The following is a 17190-nucleotide window of genomic DNA, read 5'->3' as shown; positions in this document are numbered from 1 at the left end:
CGACTCAAATGGTCCCTCCAACCACATAGAGCTTAGCTGGTCAATAGTCTCGAAAGGCATACCATCGAGTTTGGGTCTCCAAGAGGCTTTTTCAGCAAGAAGATCTGTATAAAAGTTGACAATGTGGTTATTAACAGCATCATAATCTGAGTAAACCTGGCCCTCAACCTGAATCACCTCGATGGTATTATTTCTACGATGAGAATTAGCCACCCGATGAAAAAATCTAGTACATTTGTCCCCTTCCTTCAACAATAGGGCTTGTGACTTTTGTCTCCATGAAATTTCCTCCATAAGAAGCACCTTCTCCAGGTTCGAAGTGATGGCTGATTTCTTGCAAGAGTCCTGAATTGAATTCCTCACTTGAAAGCCCAAATGAGTACATGCATATAGGATCAAGCTTTAGAACTCCTAGTTGTCTGGTTTGGCCAAAGGGCTTTGCTACACATCATCCTACACCACACACCAGCCATGTTTTAATTTTTTTAATTTTATTTTTTATTTATGACATAAATAATGGAAACTAGCGGTTTGTCGTTGGTGCCTCATGTGGGGGAAGGTTTAGAATCGGGAGTGCAGTTGGGTAATGTGGTTGGGGATAATGTCGTTCCCTTGGTTTCTATTCCTCCGTTAAACGCTATAGCGGGTTCACCATCGGATTGGGTTTTGAATAAAGTTAACGGATTTCAGCAAATTCTGGGGCTTTCATATGGAGAACAAGGAGAATATGAAGACCAATTTAAAGCTCTACTCACTGCGAGTGAGGCGAGTCACGCGCTTAAAACCAAATCATATTTCTAGAAAAGCAGAGAGTTAAAGTGTCTTCATGTGCAATCAACTACGATGTTAAGGGAGGTAGCTCAAGTCGAGGGAAGAATAAAAGGAGGGCATTGTGAAGACGATCTTGTAGTGGGATGTTCGGGTAGAGGATTAGTTTTATGGAAACAAGGGGATGGGTTGGGGAGGTGTGTTACATTCCAATTCGGGCTTGTTGTATTTTAGGTAGGTTTCATGGGATTTTTGGGTCATTAGGGGCTCTCTTGTATGGGCTAGGTGTTTTCTTGTATACGTCCAGTGTACTTGGTTACTCCTATTGATATATATATAATATTATTATTTATAATGGTTTTTTTAATATATTTTTGAGGTACCATATAACACCTCGTCCCCCTAGGGTTAGAATAATGTTAATTTTAGAAATTAGAGGGAATGGGATGCTACTTGCCTTTAGAAACTTTTCTTTAATGAAGAGTTAGGTACAAAAGATTCCGTTTCATAAAAATAAAATGTTCTTTATAAAAATTAAAGGAGAGTCTGCATTAGCTCTTATAAAGATTTCTTAGAGTCTTGTACTATAAAATCATAAATTAAAACCTCTGTACATGATCTAGGCCTCCAACTCTTCTCCCTGAGCCAGGTCCCGTCCTGCAACCTCAAACCCCACTTTAAAGCATTACTTGGGACAATCACACATTAAAACAAAAATGTATTGAATACTTAGTTAGAACTACTTCATACTGTAAACATATAAGAACATAGGTTTTCATTCATGCAATAACATTCACAGTTACGTTAAGTCACATTAATACGTATAAATACATTCCCCTTGGTTTCTCAAGGTCTCAGTCACACAATTCAGTCATGCAGTCTCATTCCATCTTAGTTATGCCTTTACAGTCTTTGCTCTTTTAACTTCATGCTAGGTACACCGTTAACACTTGTGTGTTTGGGTTAACGATCCTTGCAGTCAAGGTTCTTTCTGTGGCTAGCGGAAAAAAATTTATAGTCAATATTTAAATGCTAGAGCATTATTTACATGCATGCATGAACGAGATCATGTCATCCAAGCTATGGCCGAAATGCTTAAACACTTCATTCCTAGACCTGATTTCTGCACGTGCATGGTCTATTCATGATCATACTTGTGTCATTTAGTTCATGCATGTTGGTTTCGAGTGTTCTAGCTTGAAATACATGGGGTGGCCAAAATGCACAGGTTTAAGAATTCAAGATCCTAGTTCCATATCTTCAAATCCAAGATTCTTATGTGAAGATTCAAGCTTGACACTACTCATTCACACATGCCATGCATGAATGCTTCATCTACAAGCCTTGGCCCAAAATCCATGTTCTTATTTTCATGTTTTACTCCCTATTCTGACATGCATCAAGTGATTTCACATCTTAATTCAGACGTGCTTAAGTGAATAATGCTAAGAAAAGGATTGTAGTAGTACTTACATTGGTTGAGAATCTTTACCACTAGCCTCACCTAGTTGATCTTCTATGGGGGAAATTAGTGTTCGGAGTTTTCAAAGTGGTGTTTGGCATTTGGGAAAGTGAGTGAAAGTTAAGGGTGAGCTTTGGCCAAGGGAGAAAAACATGAGAGAGAGAGAGAGAGAGAGAGAGAGAGGTAATCGGCTGATCGTCTCTTGCTCCATTGTGAGGTTGCTTGTGCATTGTTGAACTTTTTTCCTACAAAAATGTTTGCTCCTACAAAAATGAATTTAAGCCCTTTAAAGAGTCATATACCAGATGCCCACTAACCCAGACAAACCTAAAGGCCAAGACGAGAAGATGTCAAGCAGAAAGTCCAAGCAAGTTAACCAGCCAAGCATGGTTTGATCATAATGGTTTTGGGAGTTTGGATGCATCAAGTTCTTCATAACATGATAAAGTGTGAATACTATAGTTAATTTGGAGTTACAGAATTTTTTTGACTGGTTAAACTAATGTGACTAACATGGTATTCAAAGAAAGTGCAATCAATTAGAAACCCTACTATGCCCAAAAATTATGTAGGTTTATACGAAAATTGCACATGATGGTCTTATGGGCCTTTTTTACTGAATGTTATTTGGCCAAGCAGTAGGTGCAAGAACTATTGATGCCTGTTATTCAAGAGAAATCATGGTTTCATTATGAATCTCATGACAGTCCATGAGGGCTATATCTCAGTAGCAGCATTTCAATTTTTATTACTTCATGTAGGGCAATTTATTGCTAATCAGTTTATCAATTTAAATTTTCAATGTATTGGTAAGCTGTTTTATCGGACTTCTTCAATCTGTTATTGCATGCCAACAAATATATATAATCAATAAATATTAGAGAAAAGTAACAACAAAAAAATAATGATTGAGACTATGATACTAAAATTATTATTATTCTTGTCGTTTTCGTTGCTGCTGCTTCTACTATTATACAGTTGGCCTGAACGTAGTACGATTTCGATATTAGTAAGCAAAGTTCATAAAAGTTAAGAAAGGAAAAAAGACCGGTTAGGAATGAATTAGATAGTAGCTTATCCAACATCACTTTTGGACCAACAGATTTCACTTTAACACTTTTCATCTGCAGTTATTGTTATAGCTTATTTTGTTCACGTTGTTCCATCTACAATTCTTGTTGTAGCATATTTTATTACCAACACTTTTTCCAGCATCTGTTCCAAAAGGCCCCTGAGTTGTTTGCAAAGATGTCACATCATATTGGACAATTAATGTATGTTGAAAGTGCTCTGGTTTGGGGGTGACACTCTTTGATTCCCTTAAACTCTGTTCTCCACAATATTTGACTTGCCTTGGTTGAGAGAGAGACAGAGAGAGAGAGAGAATGAAATTGGAGCCTGTTTTGTGTATCCGCATGTTGGTTTTATTCTTGGCTGCCTTTTGATCATTCAGTTGCATTTCTGTATTATGAGATTTTCCTTGTGCAGGTAGTTTCAAATTGCACTGAACCTTTATCCTTTGATACTGATGGAGGGTGTTCACACAACCAAGTTTCATTTTTGTTGGATGACAGTTTGATTGCTCCGTCGGCAGCATCTAGAAGAGGATCAAATGTGTAATCTATTTTTCTCTCTCCCCCCTCTCTCCCACACAAACACACACACGCTTGGTAATTCACTATGTCTGCACGAGTGTAAAACCATTTCTGGGCATGCATGCTTGCTGGTGAATATATTTCTCTGTGGTTCATGGGTACACTCCTTCATTCCACTTATTCCCTATACGCCACTTTCCCTTTTAAAAATGTTTACTGCCTAATTGATGCATTAATTCCTCTAATTCTGAGTGATGTCTGTAATGTCAGCTATGATTACTCAAGTTCAATGGATGAGTTGTCATTTGTAATGGATACATCCGAGTCATCTGAATGCTTGTCCTCAAGTGGATCTGATGAACAAATTGAGTCTGAAATGCTGATCGAGCCTCCTAATCATGTGGTTGGGCTTGAAACTAAGTATTTATCTGCTATAAGCTTCTCTTCGAGTATGTCCACGGATATTACTTTGCAAAAGCCTCATCTGTTTAGAAGCTCATCTGATAAAGAAAATGATTCACAACGAATTTGTGAATTAAAATATGGCCTTGGTCATGATGCGCGTTGTCATCATAAGGGAGTGCTTTCAAGTCACATATTTGATTCAGGGGAGTCACACGGGTCTAGTACATCTGATATTGAGCATACATTTACTCTACCTGATAAGGCTTACTCACAAGGAAGCCTTCCTAAACAGTCTTTTAGTGAAGGGTATGGAGGTAAATCTAGGTTTCATCCTGCAGATTCTGAGAAAAAGCTGAGGAAAAGATATGTAGGAGTCATAAGGGAAGGTCCATCATATTTTAGCGAAATTCTTGGCAATCTCGATGCTTCAATGGAGCAAGCTGAAAATTCCACGAGTACTTCATATTCTTATACCTTGCAATGGCAGAATCCTGCCTACCATAGCAATTTTCTCAGTATGAACCCTATGTTGACAAATTATGCTTTCCTTCACTTGATGGGCAAGTCTGGAGAGAGATGCAGCACAGCCTATGGGCAATCTTTGCCATACTTTGACTTTAGTTCTGTTGAAAACCCTTGCAAGTTATGCGTAGAACGGTCAGCAGCCAATTCTGGGTGTGACTTTGGATCTGAGCTTCAACTACCCCTAGACTTGCATGCTTCTTCTACCAGTAGTAAGAATGATCATTATTGTAATCAAGAGAATGACCATGGTTTGATTGATAATATGGAAGTGTGCAATGTTTATTCACCGTTGGATTCAAAGTGCTGCAACCAAGATATTATAGAATCTGGTTGCAGTGATTGGAAGGCTATGTTTGGAAGCTCCAGTGACACCTTTAATTCTAGTGTTCAATGTCACAGACAGAATTTGTCATTCACGTTTGAGATACCTCTCGATTTCATCATTGAAAAATGCATACAGCAGGAAATCATGCTTCAGTATCCTTTTCCTTGTGCTAACGATCAATCATTTCTTGTTTTGTTCATTTTTTCTTTTTCTCCTTTCCATAACGTGTTTGGTGCTAGGTCCAATCAGCAATGTCATGTACGGGCACTTCTGGCTTGTGTGCTCGCCTTTGTTGGGGGTTTTATTAGCTGTTGGTTTGACATTTTTTATTTCCGTCGAGTATTTATTTTTGTCTGTAGTGATATTAGATTCCCACCGAAAAATTAGTGCTTCATAATATTAATGACATATAAAGTCTGTCACAACAGATGTCATATAGATTGAGATACTCATTGTATTAACTATTAAGTGAATAATCTAGTTCAGTGTTTCCTATACACAGGCTTTGTTTGGGGAGTGCAAAAAATGTCGAGTTTTCTATTAAGTTTTCAAATTTCAATCTAAGCATGTCCAAATATAAATGGGAAAGACATTTTGATAAGAGTATTCAATTTTTTGATAAGATAGTTGTGAGAACTGACCAATGAGACCTATGATGATGTCATCTACAGAATCTGGGGTGGACAAATCTATCAACTTATTTTTTTCTATTGTGGTTTCCACTCTACTCTCAAAATCATTTATGTCCTGCTTTGTCGTTAAATATGTTTCGTGGAGCAGAAACTGTAACGCCATGTAATATTTGTTGTCTTGGGATTTTGGTTGGAGAGTGACGAGGGAAAAATCTGGAAAAGGAAATATGAACCTATCTGTGAGAAGGTTTGATCATTTCTGCTGCCACAACTATACAGTAGTTTTAGGACACTGCTTTAAAACTGGATGGCAGCATTCTATATATGATTTTAAGTACGTTTTCTCTTGCAACTAATTTTTGGGAACTCAATCTTATTTGTACGTTGTTTTTGTGGAGCCAAAATTATGCAGCATAATATGCAATGTTTTGGGATGTTGAAGATGGATATTGAGAAGGCTGGACAAATGTGAATGTTTGCACATTGTTGAGAGGGACTAATTTATGATGTTAGAGGATTGGATCTTTGACGTTTCATTTTATTTTTATGAACTGAAATAGCTAATCATGCACACTTTGGTATTTTATGAAGCCGGTTGGAAAAACCAATAATTGGAGAGCAGATAGAAACCTAACTCGAATACTATCTTTCACTTCACATAAGCAATGCTGTAGATGAGACTTTGTCATAAAAAAGAGGTTGTGGATGAGACTCAAAGGGTAAACTCGTTATAAGTTGCAGATTGTTGAATTTGAAAAATCGGTGTTTTTATTCTTTAATCTCGGTTTCCTTGTATTCATTCAGTTTCATAAGTATTATTACAAAAGCTTCATTGTTTTAGAAAAACATAAATAAATGAAAGAGTAACTTATAGCCTCTCAAAACCTTTTGGGACAGGATTTTTTTATGTTCTCTAATCCCATCCATGATTTCATTGCCGTACAATGTTTGATTTTATTGGGTTCCTTGTACTTTATAATTCTACTCTTCTATTCTATCTTATGGTAAAATCTCCATTACTGAACTTATTTATCCTGCTCAAACTGTTGCTGCTGGAAGAGATATAATTTTATGTAATGGTCTTCCTTAAGAATGCTAGATATAAGTACATCAGCAAGTTAACTATCAAGTTGTTTGAAGAAGGATTTAATCTGCAAGAACATTTTCTGGCACTGCGTCGCTATCATTTTATGGAAATAGCAGACTGGGCAGATTTGTTTATCAAGTCACTTTGGGATCATGTATTTTTTTCTAATTATTACTTTAATGCATACCATGTTGTAGTTATGTGATTCAGGTTGCCCCAAACCTTCTGATCCGATTACTGTTTTTAACTTGAAGCCACAGAAGTGTGTCACCAAGGCAGATCAAAGACTTTCAGCCATTCAAGCCTTCCTTGAGGCATCGGTTCAGAGGTCTTCATGTGAACAAGACCGCTACAAGGATAGGTTATTTGTTTACATGAAAGGACATGGAACAATGCCTCTCTCTACATCTTCTATTGGTACTACTAACTGTTTCTTTTTTAAATTTTTTGTTAAGTAAGAAGTCTTTATTAGAAAACACAAAAGGTGCATCCCATGGTCACGTCTTACTGTTTCTCATTTCACTGTTTATGTAATTTTTCCTTTTTTAAACTAAATTAAAATATAATCTTGAAATGCATATACCCAATTCTTTTCTTTCCATTGCAGGAGTGCGTTCCTTCAAGTTTTTAGGCTTGGGTTACCGAGTGGATTGGCCAATCAGCATTGTTTTGACTCCTGGTGCATTGGAAATATATGCTGACATATTCAGTTTTTTGATACAAGTGAAGCTCGCCGTATTTTCATTGGCTAGTGTATGGTGCTCGTTGAAGGTATGCATGCCTAATTTGATCAAATTGCAACAGAAAGTTACAGCTAATTTTTTGATGCGATCTCGTCTCCTAGCCTCTGTCACGAAACCCTCCGCTCCCAAGTATGGAACCTCAAACCTCCAACTATTAGTAGGGCTGAGTTACCATTTGGCCATAGAAGTTGGTTTTTATTGCTGCTCTTTAATTCTCTCTGTGGTTAGTGAGATTGCTGATTGTGAAATTTGCTGTAACATTTTGAAGAAACATGCCAGGTGCATTGTGTGACACCCCCAACCCCCCGCTTGGAATTTGGTAGTGATCGAAGTATTAGAACGTGCAACACTAGGTTACATACTCCTGTTCATGACAGTTAACATGCAATGCACCTAACATGTTTCCAGCAATATTAATAAATTGCGGCGGAAAGTGTCTAAGTCATGGTACCAAAAGAACACTACTCATCCCAAGTTAAACATGTCTTCCAAAATATCATACAATCATTCGGGTTTCAAACTTATCCAAAAGTCACAAAAACCATCATAATGTATCATACTTCTTAAGATTACAAAAAATGCATAACTAAAGCATTTCCCTAACATTTGTCATCAGTAGTAGGACAATCTCCAAAAAGAAAATGATCAGTTCAATTCTTTTATCAAAGTCAAGTTAATCCTCAACTATCTTCGACTAGGTTGGTTTGCGCCTCTCCATCCTGCCCAATTTCTTCCTGCCCTATTACAATTTCTACCATTCTAGGGTGGGAATGGTGGTGAGATTCTTTGAAATCTCTGTAAGTTATGCCATAAACATACGCAGAGATAACATAAACATGATTAAGGTAAACATGAGCATATATGCATGGACATGAACTTGCACTTCATGGAATTGTATTTTTCTCCCATCTAGATTCCTTTTAAAAAATATTTAGTGGACTCAATGACATCGTGACATACATGAAACATTTTCATCTTTTCTTATTCATACATGTGGATAACTCACGGTTCCCCCCATAAACTGCGTGTACCTATTGGTTATTTTCACCACAAGACGGGTAATGTGTAATACCTCAATGGAAGGCCTAAACCACATGACCTATACTCTAAAAGGACTAATCAATGATATAATTGGAGCCCCATTGGAACCTTATAAAGAACAATATTTTTTCCTTCCCAAGTAATGTGAGATCTCATATACCACCTACCCTTATCTTTATCATATGGGGTATCACAATCTACCCCCTTTCAATTCCCGACGTCCTCGTCGGGCTAGTCCATCGTAGGTAGCATGGCTCAAATCCCACATTTCTGGTTGGGATAGTCTCTGATACCATTTGTAACGCTCCAATAGAAGGCCTAGAACACATGACCTATACTCCAAAAGGACTAGTTAATAATACAATTGGAGTTTCATTGGAATCTTATAAAGAGCAAAGACTTTTCCTTCCCAAGCAATGTGGTATCCCATACACCACCTACCATTATCCTTATCATATGGGGTATCACATAATGCTGCTTGTAGCTTCATCTCAAAAATATTCAGGCAGCACGAAACGACCTTCACCATGAGTACTCTAGCTCATTCACCAGCTAGAATGCTCTTAGCTTTGCTTCGGGACCATTTTTATCCCATTCGAAGTCGTTGATTGTTCTTTATCAACTTATGGAATACCACTCCATTTTTAATCACTCCAGAGTGGACAAGGGAGTTCCACTAGGATAATCCCCCATCTTAGCATTGGAATCGTGACAAAATTTCAATTTTCATGCACCTCATACACTTTTTTGCATGGACATGTGATGATAACACTTAATCATGGCATGAATTAATTAGAACATATACTATAAACATGGCATGCGAATGGCTTGAAATAATTAGAACATATAAAATATGCATGAAGCATTTACACAAGCCTACTCATATTATCCAAGTAAAGTGGTACTTAATGTTAGGACTTCTTCAATATCATATGAAGAATTATCAAGACTCAAACTTTAACAAAATCACAAGTCAGCCCCCTTAACTAACGGAAATTACTAAATGACCCATAGACTTTCAACATTACCCATGGACTTTCAACATTTGCAAACCTAACCCAAAGCTCACAAAATTTAGCAAACAGCATAAGACTTGTATGCTAAACTCATTTCTGTCCTCAAAATATTGATATTCACACGTCTCAATAAAATAATAACCACAACTGAGACCTTGAATCATTAACTTGCATTACAACCTAGTTAAGCATAGAGAAACCATCACCTCCAAACATTACTCATCTTGTTCCTGTAACAGATCCTAAAAGCACATTTACTCTCTTGATTCATACTCTTCATATTCAGACGCAAAGAAAATATTAGCTCACACATGTATATAAACATGACTATCTCAAATCTGAAACTTAGCCATATTGATCTCACTCCTTTTTATGCCCTTAACACATAGATCATCTATATCACCAAAAGTTCTAACCATAACACAATCAATGTCATTTCCTTTAGATACTAATCCCTCACAAATATACAATTCGAAACATATTAGAGAAAAGACCACATACATACAAACATAAGCTTGAAACTGAAACATACTTTGTTAACCCTACTCCCTTATGTTACAAACCTAGGCATCTTGATGATTTTTCTGAGACATTTAAGATCATACTCTCCACTTACAAACTAGATCTAAGTGCTCTAACATCATATCATTTATGAGCATTCTTTCTTTATGAAGATTAACTCAAAAAGATCCAGGTGCAAGAGCAAAGGTCCAACTGAAACATGCATGGTTTAGATGACATTCTAACCTTCATTCCTCAATCCTTACACAAGATCATAAATCTTTCATGATAGAACTCATAGATACTTCCAAACAAGGATCTAAGCATAGCACACAAATCATGGAAATCCAACTCTTATCTAGCTCAAACTGAAGCTAACAAGTCCAACATCCAACCATGATCACCAACAAGCTATTATTCATTTGAAAAAGACTTTCATACAACCACCAATATAACCTCCTAACCTTTATAAAAGAGAAAGATAAGAGAAATACTTACAAAGTTGAAGAATTCGGCCTTAACTAAAGAGGCTTCAACACAATAACTCACTGGCTCCTATCTTTCGGTTTGCAACAAGTGTGGTTTTGTTTGATATCTCAATCTAAGTGTGGTTGTTTGGAAGAGTGAAGAAGAAGAGAAGGAAGGAGACAACACACTCTTATGAAGCTCTCAGTTTCTAGGTGGGAAGATGAGAGAAAATGAGCACAAATCTTGAATTAAAACCGCCCACTAATACCCCCTTGCTTCAGCTTTTGTTGCCCAATAGATAGCCACCAAAATAATGGACAAAATCTGAATGATGTTGCATGGTTCCTCCAAATTTTCCGACAAGTTTATCCATCTTGGAAGACCAATGGGTGGCCTTGGGTTCTAATGATTGCACTGACCAGATCTTGAGTAAAACAAGCAACCAAAATCCTTAAATCTCATTGGTGAGAGGGGCAGCACATAGCAGAATGAATGAGAGGAGGTTGCTTGGTGAATCTTGGCTATGACCCCTAGCCCCGTTCCTCACTCAAGATTCCAGCTTTCTTGTAATTATTAACAAAGTCTGAAATTTCTAATATTGCACTGACTAACAATGATTAGGTAACTGACTAAAGGCTTCAAACTTCATTGGTGATGAGGGCGGGATAATGCAGAAAACGAAAGAACAAAATTTGCTTGGAAGAAAAATTCGACTCATCATCCCTACACCACACACCACACATGATTTTTTTATTTTATTTTATTTTTTTCCCTTACCAAATGTGTGGTGTATGGATGATGAGTAGAAGAATTCATTTAGTTTAGCAAGAATAAAACAAAATAAAAAATAAAAATAAAAACTAAAAAATCATGTGTGGTGTGTTGTGATGTAGGGATGATGAGTAGAATGGCTCTGGCTAGGGTATGGGGAACAAAATCTGAAAAAGTGAACTTGTGAAGTATCTTTTTGCCAAGTGTAAGGTATGATGATGCAAGGAACTAAGACGTGACTTAGTCATGTATTTAGGATAACAAAAACCATTGTCCAGGTGGCTATGGGTGGTAGGGCCCTAAGAATGTGGTGGCAAAGTGGGCTGCCACATGTCAAGTCCGAATTGGGCCACTTGGCGCCACTTCATCACAAAGTTTTTATCGCACCAAAAATTTCTAACTAAAACGGTGGTGCTAATCCTTTTGTCAATTATACTCCTAAGTATCTCTAACAATTCCAAGAAGTTAGACCAACTAAAGGGTCGTCATGAATTCTTGGGCCTAAAATCTAGCCCAATCTGTGACCTCCATGGTCTAATATTCATAATCAAGTTTTCTAGATTCCTCCCTTTCCTTGGGGTGACACACATTGATACCTACATATCATTTTTCAATGGTGGCTGCTATACACTCAATTTTTAGGTGTTAGGTGTTTTCTTTGTGTACTTCCTGTGTACTTAGGCTGCACCTTCTTTTTATTAATAAAATTTTAATTTTACCTACAAAAAAACACCCAATTTTTTTGAGAATTAGACCTGCATGGATTTTTTTGTTTGTTTTGTTTTGCTTAATCACGAAATTGATATATAGTGTTAGGTGTCTGCAAGAGTTGATGCACTTTCTAGGAGTTTTGACATTAACATTAGGTTTTATGTCATAACTCATGCTGAAAAATCATAGACATTCAAGTTGCTTTATCATGTTAAAGTATTAACAAGCTGTCAATTGTGGCAAACAGGATTTGGTGCACTTGATTAATCGGAAACCTACTTCTGAGCATCATGAAAATGAAGTAAGCCATCTCCATAAATTGATGAAGTTAAGGTAAGGCAAAAAATGGTTCATTTTATTTGGATTTATGTTTTTCTCATCGTGTAGGATTTTTATTTCCTCTGGCTCTTCGGTTTATGGCTATTTTTCATGGACCCATCATGCTAACATAGCAATGTTGCTACTTCATGATAGGGGTAAAAAATGTTAGAAAGCTTAGGAAAAAGACAGATCCAACCCTTGGACATTATCTAATATAGGATTTTTGGATGGGACAAACGTTATTCATATAGTGGAAATGGATACTATGAAGAAAAACTAACTTAAGAGTCCATCTCAAAATTTTTTGGGGGATGAGGGTTGTGGGATAGAGTTGAGGTGATATACTCATTGTTATGTAAAGCTAGGATACCCTGTGTGGTTTTGAGATAAGCCCCCTCCCCTCTCTAGTATAATCAAAATTGGCAAACGAGGGTTCAGAAAGCTCTATGGGACGCCTTTAAGCAATCAACCACAGTGCATGATTATGCACTGTTGTTTTCAGTCGCACTATTGCAAACCCTTTGTTGTTTTGCATTAAAAACATGTGCGCAGACCAATTTTGTGGTCCATTGTCCCTTTTTTCTTTTAGTTTTATGTGTCGTATTGAATGTAACGAGGTGTTTTGTTGGGACTCCCCACCCCTCCTTTTGTATCTTTCTTTTTAGTTTTAATGAAATCTTACTCATAAGAAAATGTTAAGCTAGGATACTTAGCATGTACTAACTCTTATCTGGCTGCTTCCCTTTTTTTCTTGTTTTTGTTTTGGTAACACTGTTTCTATATCAAAATGTCATTTTAGTCCTAGTGTAAAAAATATGCTTCGACAGGAGTGATTGGTGGAAAATGATTCTTGTATTTACTGCTATTTAGTTGGGACTAACGTTCAGTTCAATTGAGTTTGATGATAAAATTACAGTTATCAACTAATGAATTATATCATAAGCCATTTTTCAAATTTTTTTTTTTGTTATTTATTTTACGTGTCATGTACAGTACAATACACTAACTCCATGAAAATTATTTTATTATTATATGTAAGCTAAGGCATTGTCATTGTAGAAGTTAAGAATAAAGTAATTTAGTATTGGATCCTTGCATATAAGTCTTCATTTGTGAAAGCATCTCCTGATGAAATCCTTTTTCCATGACAGCAAAAGTTCCCAAAAGGAAATTGAGAACATCTTTGCATCCTTTGTGCAATAAGCAAACATTAGCACTAGTGATAGATGGTATTTTGTTTCTTCATAATGAGTGACACATTAACAATGATTTCTTCTTACTTAATCTTCCTCTCTTTTGCTTAAAAAAAATGAACTAATTTGTTTTATTTTATTTTTGCTTTGCTGTTTATCTTCTTGTGTTACTTGTACAACGATAAATATATTTGTTTGGTTATTGTTTGTTTGTTTTTAAGAGAAATATATCTGAAATAGCCCTCTTTTTGTGCTAAGTATCCCTTAGGCTAATGCTTATTTATGCCACTACCAAAAGTTCCAAAATGAATAAAGTTGAATTGTATGATTCTTCTGCTTATTACGGGTAGAGCTTATTGTACAGTTAATCATATCCTGATGAACAGAGTTTTCAAGAGGTCTACTAATTTGTGAAATCAATCCTGAGGCCCATCAATAATCAGTATACAATGTGATCTTAATTTTTCCTTTTGTAGCAGTTATCTAGAACAAAAGCTTAGGAAAAATAAAAGTCAATGATCATTATCTCAAAAAATGTTCTAACATTGAAGTTTCAAATTCTGCCAAATTTTAGCATGATGCATTTTTTTTTTTCCTTCTAAAAACTAATCATTCTCTTTCTCCCATCCCATGTTAGGCATCAGGTCAATCATTTTATTTCGACATTACAGCAATACGTGGAGTCTCAATTATCTCACGTATCATGGTGCAGGTTTCTTGACTCCCTTCATAATAAGGTTTGACACAAACTATCTTTATCTTTGTTGATTTATTTTCTATACTCATTGTAGATATTTTGTGGAGACTTGTTGTCCATATATAGATGTGTGTTTGGTTGTGCATATTTCTATATATATAATTTCCAATCGTGTTTAAAATGTTTTTTCATATATAGTATTTCCAATCGTGTTTAAAATGTTTTTTCATACTCCATTGCCTTAGGGTTCAGTGTATGCACTTTTTGTTGAATGTGAATGCTTAGAGCTGATAGAGTAGGTGTTTGCGAGCTTGTGCAAAAAAATTGATCGCCCGACCCGCTCAACCATACCAAACCGACCTGACCGAAAAAGTGTGTTTTGGTTCAGGTTTGTTCATGCCTTAGACAAAACTGGCCAATATTGGACTAGTCTCGGTTTAGTGGCTCATGAAATCGACAAGACCCTTTTTCTTTTCTTTTTTTTCCCCTTTCTTTGTAAGTCCTTCTAGTTCTCCTTGGCGTCCTCTGCAAGTCCAAATTTATGGCCTCAGTACCACCACTTCCTTTCTGGAAGAAACCCAGTCATCGTCTTCCAAAGCCTTCTTATTTGGCAAAGGCTACTTAATAAGACATTTTTGCTAAGACTTGGAGCCATCGCTAAGGTCTGGGCATTGAGGTTGGTGAATGAGAAGGTGGTGGCGATTGATCTAGGGACAATGAGCCCTGCGGTGGCAGCGATGGAAGGAGGCAAACCGACAATAGTGAGTTTAAGTAGGAAGAGGACGATTTCTTCTCTGATATTCAGAGGAAGAGGTTGATTTCCTCAGATATGACTCTTCATCATACTTTCGAGAGACATAAAATAGAGTTTCAGATTTAACCTCTATAGAATTGTCATCTCCTCCAGAGTGTTGTGCCATTGGATGAAAAATCTAAGCCAAATATAATGGTTTCTATTAGCCCCCAGTGTTTTTTAATAACCCTACAAATCAAACCCAAACTCTCAACACAGCAGAGAGCAACAACAGTTCATTTACAATGAACGTGCTGTTCATGAAGAATTTCCAGATATATTCGACAATGGTGACCAGGGCCAGCGTCTCACGATGTGGCTGTTCATAACAACTTCCCTAATCATTGTTGTTGCTTTGAAAGTGATTATCACAGTTACATGACATATGAGACTGTTGAAATGTATCAGTGGCAAGATGAGAATGGGAAATAAATCTACAGGGATTTGAAACATCACTTAAGGTTTGCCAAGTCTAATCATATGATATAGTTCTCTGTGCAGAGTTTGATGATGAAGAAAGTACTTTGGAGTTATAATTCAGGGTGAAGGTGCTATAGAAAAGCAGGTAGACTACTAGAAAGTGCGTGAGTCTAGCCCGACAACCAGACCCGATCTCATCTTGAACCGTCTTCCTAAATCTATTGTCATCGGTTTGGTTCGGATTTGATTCCTTTCACAGCCAGTTTTGTTCGGGACCCGACTTTTTCACATCAGGTTGTAGCCCTAGAGCTTTATCTACATGGTTGACTCCCTTCTTTTTCTCGTCAGGTTACAGCCCTAAGGGGGATGGTGCTCAGATAAAGTTTGGCTGGGAATACGGAGTCGGGTTATGGAAAAATATCTGGAGAGGTTGGGGGTCTTTCTCTAGCCATACCAAATTGGTGGTGGGGGATGGCTATCAGGATAAGTTTCTGGCATGATATATGGGTGGGGGACAGGGCCGTCAAGGATGCTTATCCTACAGTTTTCAGAATTGCACGGAAGCAAGAGGCGTGGGTGGCTGAATTAAGAGAAATCTCTTCTAGCTCACAACAATGAATGTCAGCTTTATTAGGGAGACCCATGATTGGGAGTTTGGTGTATTTGTAGATTTTTTTTCAATTTGTTTTACTTCTTTGGAGTCAGCAATTAAGAGATAGACAAGGTTGTTTGGACTCCTAGGAAAGGAAAATTCTTCGTACACTTATTCTATGAGACTCTTACTACTCAGGATAACAATTACTTCCCTTGGAAGAATATTTGGAGAAGCAATGCGCCTCTTAAGGTGGCATTTTTGTTTGGGCTGCATTATTAGGGAAGATCCTGACCACATACAACTTACAAAAATGTGGGATTATCATAATTGATTGGTGCTGTATGTGCACAAATAGTGGTGATACAGTGGATCACTTATTCCTCCATTGTGAGTTTGCCAGGGCCTTAGCGAATGGTTTTTTCAGCAGAGTTGGATTAATGTGGGTTATGCCTAGGAAGGCGGTTGATCTTCTAGCTAGTTGGAGAGGTCTAAGGGAATCCCCCCAGAGTGCAGCTGTGTGTAAGATGGTACCTATTTACTTATTGTGGTGCATTTGGAGGGAAAGGAATGATCGGAACGTCGAGGATCGGTAGCGTTCTTTGGAAGAGCTCAAAACTTTCTTCTTTAAGACATTATTTATGTGGGCCGTACCTTTAGATTTTAATTGTCCCAATTTCCATGTCTTGTATTTATTTCTAGTTCTTAATTAGGTGCATTCTCTTGTATACTTCTTGTGTACTTGGGCTATCTCCATTTTTTGTATCAATAAAATGTCTTTTACTTATCCAAAAAAGAGAACTCAAGCATTTAGAGCAAGAGATCTACTTTTGCTTGTGAACCCAATTGTTTACGTCTCTAGTTCAGTGACTATTTTCATATTTGATCTAAACATCGAGGTCAGGGTCTTTTAATTTAATGGTAGGCTGGCCTACCTGTGAAGTGATGTTAGAGTTGGGGTGTGTGAGAGGCATATGACTTCTTGAAAGCTGTTAAATGTTTTCGGACATATGATACCTAAAAAAAAAAAAAATTGTAGCATCACATCTATTGTTAGTTGGGTTAATTTCTATTGGAATGCTATGTTAGGGTTCCTTATATATTCTGTACAGAAAGGAGTCTCT

The 17190-nt window shown here is 37.0% G+C and overlaps 1 protein-coding gene across 2 annotated transcripts in view; it reads left to right on the top strand.

Moving 5' to 3' along the window:
* Window positions 1-17190, top strand: part of LOC121239342 — a 63417-nt gene that overhangs the window by 22166 nt on the left and 24061 nt on the right. The window contains exons 5-11 of one of the 2 annotated variants that reach the window (XM_041136579.1): window positions 3719-3846; window positions 4096-5232; window positions 6812-6953; window positions 7060-7216; window positions 7407-7570; window positions 12298-12383; window positions 14202-14301. In XM_041136579.1, the coding sequence (XP_040992513.1) occupies window positions 3719-3846; window positions 4096-5232; window positions 6812-6953; window positions 7060-7216; window positions 7407-7570; window positions 12298-12383; window positions 14202-14301 (1914 nt within the window). Of the gene's footprint in view, window positions 1-3718; window positions 3847-4095; window positions 5233-6811; window positions 6954-7053; window positions 7217-7406; window positions 7571-12297; window positions 12384-14201; window positions 14302-17190 lie in introns of both variants that reach the window. The other variant, XM_041136578.1, reaches the window with a different exon arrangement.

Source organism: Juglans microcarpa x Juglans regia, chromosome 7D, assembly GCF_004785595.1.
Source record: "Juglans microcarpa x Juglans regia isolate MS1-56 chromosome 7D, Jm3101_v1.0, whole genome shotgun sequence".
Taxonomy (NCBI): domain Eukaryota; kingdom Viridiplantae; phylum Streptophyta; class Magnoliopsida; order Fagales; family Juglandaceae; genus Juglans; species Juglans microcarpa x Juglans regia.
The sequence above is the reverse complement of the archived record's forward strand: the minus strand, read 5'-3'. Positions and strand labels throughout refer to the sequence as shown.